Below are 11,880 nucleotides of genomic sequence, written 5' to 3'. Positions count from 1 at the left end.
GAGTTTAATATAGTATCAATGTACATGTGTATACTTCAATGTAAATAACCATTCTGGCCAAGAGAGGGCTTACAATACTCTTAGACAACTATTAATTTTTGGTATAAAATCATACCTTTTGGGGGGTATTTATGAGAGAAAAAGATGTTCAGTGAACATCTTATTCTTAGAGCTCCACTTAAATGTTTTGTTTTTATTTAACACTTTCTGACAAGAGTGGGCCTTTCTGTGAACAGCTACTGAAAAGCCAGTGTGGAGAACACATTCGGTAAGTGAACACAAAGAGCTATATAGATAGAAACTCTACTGCAAAAGCATTTCACCAATTCAGTATTTTATTGGTGTCAAAGCATTTTAACTCTGAATTGTATATGTAATTTCATTAGTAATTTTCAAAGAAACACTTCCAGAAAATATTGTCAACTTTATCAGTTGTGCTACTAGAATTAAATAGAAGAGGGAGTTAACTCTAAATTAATTTATTGAAGCATTTGCAGTTATATCCACTTAGGTACAAAACTTTTGTAAGAAAGATAACACTTTTATTGCATTATATAATTTCATATTTTGCAGGAGTCATAATGCAAACTTATATGCATAAATATACATAATGCAACCAATCAGCAATTTAACCATGAAAAGATTTAAAATGTAAAACTAGAATTTAACAGGCAAAATACTTAATATGGCTTTTAATGGAAATTAACTGTTTAGAAATGGTTTGTTATTGCCCCTTTCTAGTCAACATAAAATTATGATTGCTATTTAAAAGCCAATGTTGTACATTTTGTAACGTGTATGCAATATGGTTCATGGACTTTTTAAAATATACATATATACATATATATAGATATACAGTACACTGACAGTTCTAATACCCCTGAACATGTTGATTAAAACTATTACAATATTTCTATTATAAAACTACTTGAAAAGTTGGCATCACTTCCTGGTATTGAAGTTCAATCCTACAGAATTGGAAAAAAAAAAAAAGTGACAAAATGTTGGTTATAAATACATTCTTTACAAAAGAATTGAATAGTGGTCCCGCACTCATACTTTATATTACAGTGAAAACATTTCCTCCATTTAAAGGTATTTACATCTTGTTGTCCTTGGTTTCTGTGTGAAATATACAGAAGTTAAGAATGAGACAATTGTAGGCAGGCCTATTGGTTAGGTTTTTCTACTTGTTCATTTTGGTGGAAGTTCCAAATCTCTTCTTTTGTGTTGTTGTTTATTTCTATTTGCCTTGTATTACTGCTGCTGCTGCTTCTTTTGGTGTTCTGGGAACACTGGGTGACTTTACTTCGAGGAACAGGAAGGAAAGATTTAACTCTTGAAACACCCAACTCAATCTTTGATTGACTGTTGCTGCATTCCGTAGTTTCATGGCTGCTGAGAGGACTGACCTCCTGTAAGACAAGAGAAACAGAACAAGTTTGTCACATTTCTGACATGGTTACCAACTGCTAACAGTGGTCCTCACTCTTCCTCCTCCGTGTGTCTGAGCAAGTATGTAGGAGTTTCCCCCTAAATATGGTTCTCTTGAAAAACCAAATAGCAGACTGAGTGACTTCCTAAAGACCCACCGCCTGATTTTCCTTCAGGCCCTTTGTGTGTCACAAGACTCCGTGAATCACGAGTCTGGGATCTCCTCACCAATGGGAGCTTCTTGAAGTCCTGGCCCCAAAGGAATCATGAAATTGAGGTGGTCAAAGCAACTATTTGTAGGCAGCTCTACAAAAATCAACTATATCAACCTTGGGTAAGTCCCCTAACATTTCTGCTTTCCTGTAACCTAAAAAGTAAATGCTCAAGGGGCACCTGGGTGGCTCAGTCGGTTAAGCGGCCGACTTTGGCTCAGGCCATGATCTCGCGGTCCGTGAGTTCAAGCCCCACGTCAGGCTCTGTGCTGACAGCTCAGAGCCTGGAGCCTGTTTCAGATTCTGTGTCTCCCTCTCTCTGACCCTCCCCCATTCATGCTCTGTCTGTCTCAAAAATAAATAAATGTTAAAAAAAAAAAGTAAATGCTCAAAAAACTGCATTGATTAATAGTTTAACTACAAAGCATAGGCACTATTCTAGGTGCTTGTCCTAAAGCAGAGAACATAGTGGTTTAAGCCTAGTGGAAGAACGGGACAGGTAAAATGATTTGCCCCCAGTCTCAGTGATTAAGAGCAAGATGTGAAGGCTCCCAACTCTCACTCAAGGTGTTTTCCCCTAGAGCGTCTAAAATTCCACAACCAATGAACATGGAGCCCCCTAAGGCATTTCCAAATGCCTCTCAAGCAGTTGACATTGATTACTTTCTCTCTTTTAATGCAGCCAAATAATAATGTAGCCATTAAAAGACTTAAAATGTAAAACTAGAATGTAACAGGCAAAATACTTAATGTGGCTTCTAAAGGAAAACTGTGTGGCCTTAGCTGGCAGTTGAATTCTCTTGGGAATCTTTGTAAATCTGTAAAATGGGACTTAGCCATGGGCCTAGTAAAGACCAATCCCAATTTGTGATTTGATCTGAAGAAATGGCATGTTGTAATAAAGGTAACAGCTGGTTGGTAGATAGAGTGTCTGAGTGAGGGGAAGGAAACCTGTAAATAATTTTGCCTTGATTAGTGCCAGGTCCCAGAGAGAGGAAAGGTGGTATGTGGTGTTGTTTGCTCCTCTGTGCAGTCATCTGCATCATGATGGCAAGGAGGCTGGGGGGCAGGGGGAATGGTGTGTGTGCGTCTTTGTGGTCTGAGATGGGAAATGCTAATGTGAAATGAAGTAACAAGAAGCCTCCACCACAGCTAACCAGGTGCTTGGAGTGTTGAGGTGTGTTAGTGAGGACCACAGACCTTCAAGGCTGGGAGTGTGAGAACAGGGCAAGTGACTGATATACACTGTGATGTTCCTGACACCCTGGCCACTAAACACAGGTTTTGAGGTGTTTTCCCTAAAGCTAAGAGGTACAAGAGCCTGGGACTGGGAGAGTTCAGGGTGTTTAGTGCTTTCTGGGCTAATACTCCAAAGTTCTGTTAACCATATTAAGTTTACTGATGCTCAACATTGATATTAGGCTCAAAAAAAGACCTTGTGAGTTTGTACAGAAAGGTGCTGCATATAAAGTTTCAATTTTTAAAAAAAAATATTCTTAAATCAGAGCAATTCATATTGACTGGCTGCTGCCAGCTAGGAGAGTACTAGTAATCCCTGCTCCCTAGCTGGGGAAGCTGGGGAGGAGAAAGTAAAGGAAAACAGTGTTTTCCACCAGAGATCCATCTTTTTTTTTTTTTTTTTTTTTTTTTTAATATTTGGTGTATTTTTGAGAGAGAGGGAGACACAGATCCGAAGCAGGCTCTGAGCTGTCACCACAGAGACCGATGTGGGGCTTGAACTCACAAACCATGAGATCATGACCTGAGCTGAAGTCGGACACTTAACTGACTGAGCCACCCAGGCGCCCCTATTGGAGATGGATCTTTAAGGATGTATAGGGCTGTGAAAGGTGAAGAGGAGACATACGGTGAAGACAGGAAGGTGTAGAGTGTGGTACAGAAATGGTGGATTACATGTAAAAGTAAGTTACATAAAGATACATCTAGAAACAAGAAGTGGGGTGGACAAGAAAGAGGACCACAGACCAAAGCTGTCTTAGACCAGTGGGTCTAAGCACTGGCTGCAATTCAAAAACCCCAAAGTCCAGGTTGCACCTCAGACCGATTACATCAGGACCTCTGGGGAATGTGATCTGGTCCCTGGGGGGTTTAAAAAGAAATCATCAAGTGGATTTCATTATGCAAAGATGAGAACTTTTGTTTGTCTGAGATTAATTTGATTTTCAGAGGAAGACAATATATTAGTGTCTGTTCTTTCTATCAGTGATTTAAATATATGTATTTGTTTTTATTAATCCCACTACATTCCCTTACTGTTGGAGCAGTAAGGAGTTCTGTTATGGCAAATGATGATTGTTGAAAGTGATTTCAACTAACCCAGAGAGCTCTTCCTTTAAGAATTACTTCCTGATAACAGAAGAAACTGGGCATCTAACCAAGAAATGCTGAGTTCATCAGAAATCCAGAAAAGCAATGAGCCTGCCAAGCTTTCAGAAAGCTGTCAAATGTGTTACTTTGCCCTCTGCTGGCAGGTTCTGAGAAAAACACCTCCTAGCCATGGCAGACCAGGCCCTTCCCATCTGTTCATTAGGCAGTTGTCCTAATACCCACCTCAAATCACATATTCAAACAACCCCATGGTTCTTTTATAAGAGCCCAGAAGGTATAAAAGGAAACTTATTCTTTTAAAAAAAATCTGCCCTGAGCATATCCTTCTTTCAGTACTAGTTTTTGTGGACAGTACCTTACTGTAGCAACCAGTCAGTCCTGTGACAGAGAAATAGGGGTACAAAACCTGGTCTCCAATAATTAAACAGTGGCAGCTGGTTACTACCAGCCAATATTTTTACAGAGGAAAGTGACTTCACCCTGTGGAGAAATAATGGTTCACTGTTCTTCCTCACAGACTTCATGGCCTTTCCATGGACTGTTCCACAAGGAACCTTATAAAGAGTGGTCCCAAGAGGCCCAAGAAATGTGCTTTGAACCAAAAGCTGAAGGACAGCTCCTGAACAAAATATCTTCCAGCCTAAATTCGCAAGAGAGACTCCAAGTCACCTCCTTAGGGCAATGTCCCTTACATGCTCTCCAAATTATGCTTTTGCTGGGCTTTCGAAACTGTTCCCTATTGGGGAGGAGAGGCAGACATTATGATAGGAGTGAGACAGAAGGTCATGCTTTTCCTTTATAGATCATCATGTTATATATTTTTTACTTAGGACCTCAGCCTTGCCAATACCTCCCACCTTCTTCCCCCAAAACACACAGCTCCCATATAACTAATTGGGACTGAGACCTAATAGAACAGTGGGAGAGCAGGGGCTGTGGTGAGCAGATAAGGATTAATAATTCAATACTCTCAGCATGTTTACTTTATAATCCTGCACGGTGCAAATCCCCCACAGGTCTTGGTAAGCCACCCTGGGAACGGATGGGAACAGGATGTGAACCACATTCGACATGGCTTGGTGAACAAACCAACTATTACTCAATGCCTCTGTGAAACCTACATCCTCACAGAGTAACTACTGGGTAAGAAGTAGTTTTATTGTTTCTGTTCACCCACGAGTACCCTGCTGGGCCATCTGGCATTTATTAACCAACCATAGAAGTTATTTTGAGAGGTTAATGAAATCTATTGTAATCCTGGCTCTTCTACTTACCATTCTGACGTGTTTTTTAAAGGAAAGTATCTCACGGAAACCTACGTGTGTCATGGCAAAACTAAAAAGGAGATTTTTTTTTTTCCACATGTAATAGATATTTACATTATTTAGCCCTTTGGAATTCCAAAATGCAGGAAATCTTAAAGGTTCTCGAATATATTTTAAAATGGAACCAACAAGACAGAAGTTGCAGTATATTTAATTTTAGCATACGTGAATGAAAACAAATGGAGACCTTCTCAAAAGACCTTCAAAATTTTGGAGTCTTCCACAGCATTTCTTTCTAACATTTTGCAGGGAAATGGGCACTTACCTTTGGTGACACTGGCATTCTTGGATTAACAGTTGAAAATGCAGGGTTGTTTCTTGAACCATCAAACCTCCTTAAATCATCCCTGGAATCAGCAATCTGGAAAATACACAAGTTATCAAAGCACAACTTAAAGTCACTACAGGAAACCCACAGAAGTGTTACCATTCTTCTCTGACCCTTAGGAGCTCTATGAACACGCCCTCAAGGACTGTACTGTTTACAACAAAGACTTGAAGTCTTTAAGTGAAACTACCAGAAAATGCATGAGAAATAATCTCTATGGGAAGAGAGTCTGTTTTTGTTTTTGTTTTTAATAATCAAAAGAAGATGGCCAGATGAGCCCTATAGAAAAAAAAAATCTTTCTTGGCAAGAAAGGCTAAAATTGTAAGATTTCAGTCATTACCTTAATTTTCCAGTAGATAAGTATTTCATCTCCTTTCCAGCTAGGTTAAATAAGACAGCCAATTCTACTCTGTCCTAGAGACTAGGACTGTGCAGATGTAAGAGCTGAGTCTTTCATTGGAACCTGCACATTATAACCACCTGCTTATCCTCCCTTTCACGTAAAGGGCATTCATAATGTAAGTCTGGTTAGATTTGCTGCAGCTCAAAGAGTCCCAAAACAGGTTGAGCTTGATGCTGGTGAAATCACCTTTGTGAATCTGGGTCACTGATTTCTATATTTGGATCTCAATTTTCACAGCTTAAAGACTATGACTACATGGATTATACAGGCCCAATTTTCTTATTTGTAAGGAAAGTTGTGGCTGTTCCTGTGTCTATAACATGAGTCTGCTGTGATGCTCTCTTACGGACAGATGACTTATATGCCAACCTTAGGAAAAAGGGAAAAAAAAGCCTGGGTAACCTAATGCTGCCTGAATGCGCTGCAATTTTAACCTCAGGTGTTTCAGAAGAGTTTGGAAAACAGGCTGTACTAAAGAGAACTCCATTATTTTAGAAAAGATATTTTGGAAGAAAAAGCTTTTTGAAGCTAGGTAAGGATGGTTTGATTTGGAGCATTAACCATACTATTCAATAAGGAATTTCTTTCAGAGAATGAGTGTTGGTTCTAAGAATTCTCTCTTCTGGGGTGGTCTGGGTGGCTCAGTCGCTTAAGCGTCCAACTTTGGTTCAGGTCATGATCTCACTGCTTGTGAGATCAAGCCCTGCGTCAGGTTGTGTGCTCAGAGCCTGGAGCCTGCTTCGCATTCTGTCTGGATTCTCTGCCCCTCCCCCACTAGCATTCTTTCTCTCTTTCTCTCAATAATAAATAAACACACACAAAAAAAGCAATCTCTCTTCTGTTGGGCAAGCCATTCAACGTCCTGCCCCATTTGAACTGCTTACCTTGCTTATATCAGATTCAGATCTGCTGGAGCACATACTCTGAAGTTCCTTGACAAGGTCTGCTTCATCATCTGAACCCAGAGAGAGTCTCTGATCCAAATTCAATGTCAATGATAGATCATTCTCTAAAGACCTAATACAAAGTTCAGAAAAGAGTTTTTCAAAGTGGGAATCACAATCCAGTTTTGGGGGTTTGGTGTGGGGTAAGAAAAGAGTTTTTAAATATCCTTTTAAAAGGATTTTAAAATGTCATTTGATGGCACAACTCACTCTCCTACAATTTTGGTAACTCCCACTCAAAATACTTCTCAATAAGATAAAATTTTATTCACTGAGAAATCCACTTGGTTTACATCATTCCGGTCTCCTTACTGTTCCCTTTTCTTCCCTTTCTCCAAGCCTAAATGAAACTGAGACACTAAATACTGTGGAAGAAGGGGGCAGTGTGATACACTCAAACAAATCTGAATTTCAAACTTGGCTCTACCGCTTACTAGCAGCATGGCCATGGGTCACATTTTTTTTCTGCCTCCTGAACAGTTTAGTTTCTGGGTTCCCTTTGCTGTAATGGATTCCTTGTATCTGTATTATAGAGTTACTGGGGAACTCACATGGGCTGCTATATATAATGGAGTTAGCAGTGTGTCTGGCAGAAAGAAGCATCTGGTATGGTTTCCCTTATCAATCTTCTCTCTCTTTACACCCCATTTCTGTAATTCTGTGAACCAGCGTTCTAAATGTTACCTGTCAAGTGACAGGGCACACAATTTATTGGGTTACAACGGAGAGCTATTTACAGACTGCCCTAACATTTCTATTCTATGATTAACCAAGCGTTTGTACCTCAAAATCTGTAAGCTTAACCAATCAATTCCGTACAAGCAACCTAAGAAAATAAAATGATCACTTTAAACATTTAGCACCTAAAAGCAAGTTTCTATAAATCTAGTATTTAAAAAAAATCACTCCTCTAAAGCCTGTTTAAAAGTTCACAAATGTAGGGTTTTATCAGATCTTTATGTCAAATGCATTAATGATGATCAAGTTAGATGAAAAATGAAGCCAATAATGATTCCGACCTTTTCAACAAACTAAAAGCAAAAAAGGGTTTAGGTTGAGCTTAAAGAACATGTTTTTTTAAATTTCATCTGAAGGGGAGAATATGCCATCCCAAAATGTGTCACTCTGGCATGTGGGTTATTTTGATGTGAAGTCAATCAAGACCCAGCTGACTCAAGAAAAACTTTTACCTCTCCCTTAAGTACCTAAAAGAATTTAGATCGGGGGCTGGTCCAGAAAGAGCTATTACCAGAGATAACTTTTATCTGAAATACCTATCTGTCTGGCAGGCAAGCATCTGCTCTTGGCGTCCTGTGAAGCACCCCAGGCCCCTATCTCATTCCTTAGCTAAGAATGGCATATAAGCCTCAACAGCCCGACTTGCCAAGTCTTTGGGGCTCCCCTACATAGGAAATTAATTTTTCTTCTGGTAATCTGTTTTATGTCAATTTGATTATTAGGCCAAAGAACTTACAAGGGAAAATTGTCCTACCATTACACATTCATTTAGATTTCAGTTTAATGAATGACCTCCATTTTTTAAAAAAATTATTTTAACGCTATTATAGCTGCACAAATAATGGGAACACGTATCATTTGCTCCAACTTAAAGGGAAACTTACTTTTGTTTTGACAGGGAAGCATTCCTGTTACAATTCTGCTGAGACACAGCTTTAATTCTGATACCTGTTCAAAGAAAAATACAGTAAAATTACCAATAGAATGAATCATTGTCCCTGTGCATCTTGAACTCTGTATTAAAAAGAAACAGACTATGGATTCTGCACTTTGGTACGGTTTTTGGATTGAATCTATCTCCTGAGGCGTTTTTTCCTCAGGGCAGTAGCTCTGGATGTAGCTTTCTGCCCAGGCACTGCTGTTACAAATGAATGGTCCCTCTTCCAAAATTGTACGAATGCTGCCAGCACAAATGATCTTTAAAGAATGATTTGAGAAGTTGAATTGAATATATCCTCATGAAGAGCAGATCATCAGAGATAATCTCCATACTAGTTTTTTCCCCATACTTTTGTTGTCATTGTCAGAGAGGTGGACTAGCGGCTTTCCCTTATTACCATATAGGCACCTGGGCTTGGCTCCTGCCTCCGGAAGCTGGTGACCTATTTTAGGTCTGGAGAAAAAAAGGTTGTGTCTTTATCAAACGTTATGGTCATCCCTACTTATCTGTACAGAATGCAAAGGGGTTTCTATTTTGATAAACAATGGCATCAAAACAACTATCAACCCAAAGACTGCAATAATCCTTTATCAAATGGAGTTACTGGGAAAAAACTTTACCATTATAAAAAATGAAATAACCAGAGAGGTATGTTTGGTACTTAACCAGTTAGTGGTTTATTCTCCTAACCACTGACCCATGAATTTTACTTTGTAGAATTAGTTCTTGGATTCTATAAATCTCTGTTGATGTCCGTGTATGCTGTGGTTGCACACAATTTTATTATTCTTTCAAATAAGGTTTCATGTTCCAAAGAGTATAATTATTGAATATAAACATCAAATCATTTATAATTTTTTTAACTTTTAAATATTTTACGTAACAGTTTTCTGAGTTTATTTCCATAATGTTGCTCTACATTCATATTCATTTTATTGATTTTGTCAGCGCTATAAAAATATAAGCTATTGACAATGCTTATTATTTAGATAATTATTTGGCTCAAGCAAGAAGCTGGTTTTAAACCCTATAGAAACTGTAACAAACTTGGAATTAATAGTGAAGAGACTGGATGACTCCTATCTGGAGTGTTTATGGATTATTCCATGTACCATGGGATTAAAGTGACATGGATGGAGGAAAACAGCACCGGACTTGCAAGAAACAAAAACATGGACTGCAGATCCCCATGTTTCCAGAAGAGGTGATCTGGACACACAGCCAAGGGTTTCTGAACCTCAGTTTTGTTACCTGGAAATGGAGAGGATAATACTCACTTTAGAGCTCTTTTGCAATATACATAGGGATAAATAAGAGGGAGGTATAGTCCTTACTGCAGAAGGTCGCCTCGGGAGTCTCCAGGCCATATTAGGGGCTGGAGTCTAATGACTTTACTCCCTGAATCAAACACTGTAACTTTGGGAAATAATGGCAACATTTACCTTAAAAAAGTATGAGTAGACTCTCAATTTATTCAGTGAGTTTCTATTCAATCATTAAAAAAAAAAAAAAAAAAAAAATTCCTCACGTTTACAGACACACAACTTGCTGGAGTTTATAATTACCTCATGTATTAATATTAAAAATCAACAAAATACGAGCTTAAGTATGAAAATACATTAAAGAACAAAAGCAATTTTTCTTGTTTCAAGATGTTAGGCATAATATTCTCTTTTGTAGCAACTCTACTGCTATAACATTGCCATTAAATTATACACAACAGGATATGTTGGGGGTAGGGGTGGGGCTCCTGAAGACCTACAGTTAATTACATATATCAGAAATCCACAGTGCATAGAGGTTGGAACATCTTTTCTATCTTACTCAAGTAAGGATTTCCTTTAGAGAAGACATTTATAATTTGTATAATTGTTGACTACCCTATTATCAAAGCCAAAATGAATAGGTCTAACACCAGAAGTAAATGCGTTATATCTTGTCAGAATGAGAACTTCTATCTTTTTTATAGATGATCTTCCATTATATTGAATCTCTGATGATTTATTAGAATGTAAACTCTAAGAGGGTAGGGATTTTTGTGTTTTCTCTGCTCTATTTCCAATGTATAGAATAGAGCCTGGCACATGGTACAATATATGAACAAGAAATAGTTAAAACTGATTCACTCACAAAGGCCTTAAACTGGTATCAAATATGTCTATTCACATACTTCAAGAAATATATGTGGCTTTTAGACACACAAAAGGAGAAAACTATATAGATTTAGTTGTGGATGCCACAAAAAAACAAACAAGTATTTCTCCCAAATAGTTTTGGAAATGTACCTACTACTCCCCGTTAGTTCTATGAAAATATGCATTGAAAAACTCAAAAGCACATTTGCAATCAGAAACCCGATCACTAGTGCCCACCCTCCTCCAGGCAGCACAGACGCCTCCCTCACCTTCCTCACTCAGGCCCGGCTTATTCCAGGAGGGTGGAGAGAAGCGGCCAGACTTCTTGCGAGGACTGGTGCTCACTTTTCTCCAGGCACCGCTCTCTCCTTTCTTCTTGCTGTAACTGTGGTAACTTGAAACTATAGAGAGAGGGAAACTTCCTCCTCTGAAATCAGCCGCATGCTGGTCCAGCTCTGAAACAACACAAATCACGTTTTGCCAAAAGGAAGTTAATGATAATGTGGTTTCAGTCAAGCAAAACAGAACAATTGCAATTCTCCAAGAAATTACTCTTCAGAATCATGGCTGTGCTTAATACCCAAGCAGGGATGCTGTGAACCAACAAAATTCACTTGGAGATCTGCAATTTAAACATGAGCCAGTAATTTAGAGAGAGTGAATTCTGAAACAATGGTATGAAATATACATTGAGTCGACATAATTTCTTTACTTACAAAGAAGGAAAAAATCGCTCCCTAATAACAAATGCAAACCAGTATTATATAAGAGGCAGTTTCCTCCCCTTCCCTCCCCTCCCAGCACCAACCCTGTACCTGCTCTCGGGAGGGGACAGCCATGCAGCACGGCTTTATTGAGCAAGATGCTGAGAGCAGCTTTAACCACAGCCTGCTGTCCTTGGCTGGGGTGTTTTTTAGCAGTTGCCAGCCCCAAGCCAGGTTGTCTTTTCACAGAGGCTCTTGACAATATTGCTTCTTGAACTCTGGGTGCAATGATAGCATTCCACAGCTTAGCCATCCACCTTGCAAGAGAAGGGCGGTTCACAGTTAGGACCCGACCTCTCTCAAATCA

General features: G+C 38.9%; 1 protein-coding gene across 11 annotated transcripts in view; it reads right to left on the bottom strand.

Annotated features, from left to right (window-relative positions):
• Positions 1–317: 317 nt before the first annotated feature.
• CTTNBP2 (cortactin binding protein 2) overlaps positions 318–11,880 on the bottom strand; it is a 149,823-nt gene continuing 138,260 nt past the window's right edge. For 6 of the 11 annotated variants that reach the window (XM_025929492.2, XM_086691702.1, XM_086691708.1 and 3 more), the window contains 6 exons: positions 11,625–11,830; positions 11,079–11,264; positions 8,619–8,682; positions 6,937–7,069; positions 5,586–5,681; positions 318–1,415 (listed from right to left, as the gene is read on the bottom strand). In XM_025929492.2, coding sequence (XP_025785277.2) covers positions 1,170–1,415; positions 5,586–5,681; positions 6,937–7,069; positions 8,619–8,682; positions 11,079–11,264; positions 11,625–11,830 — 931 coding nt within the window. In that variant the 3' untranslated portion in view covers positions 318–1,169. Of the gene's footprint in view, positions 1,416–5,585; positions 5,682–6,936; positions 7,070–7,101; positions 8,683–11,078; positions 11,265–11,624; positions 11,831–11,880 lie in introns of those variants that run through there. The other 5 variants (XM_086691745.1, XR_015245348.1, XM_086691734.1 and 2 more) reach the window with 5 other exon arrangements.

The sequence above is a fragment of the Puma concolor genome, chromosome A2 (genome assembly GCF_028749965.1).
Source record: "Puma concolor isolate L17-30 chromosome A2, mPumCon1.1.hap2, whole genome shotgun sequence".
Taxonomy (NCBI): Eukaryota; Metazoa; Chordata; class Mammalia; order Carnivora; family Felidae; genus Puma; species Puma concolor.
Note: the sequence above shows the minus strand (reverse complement) of the source record. Positions and strands in the feature narration are given on the sequence as shown.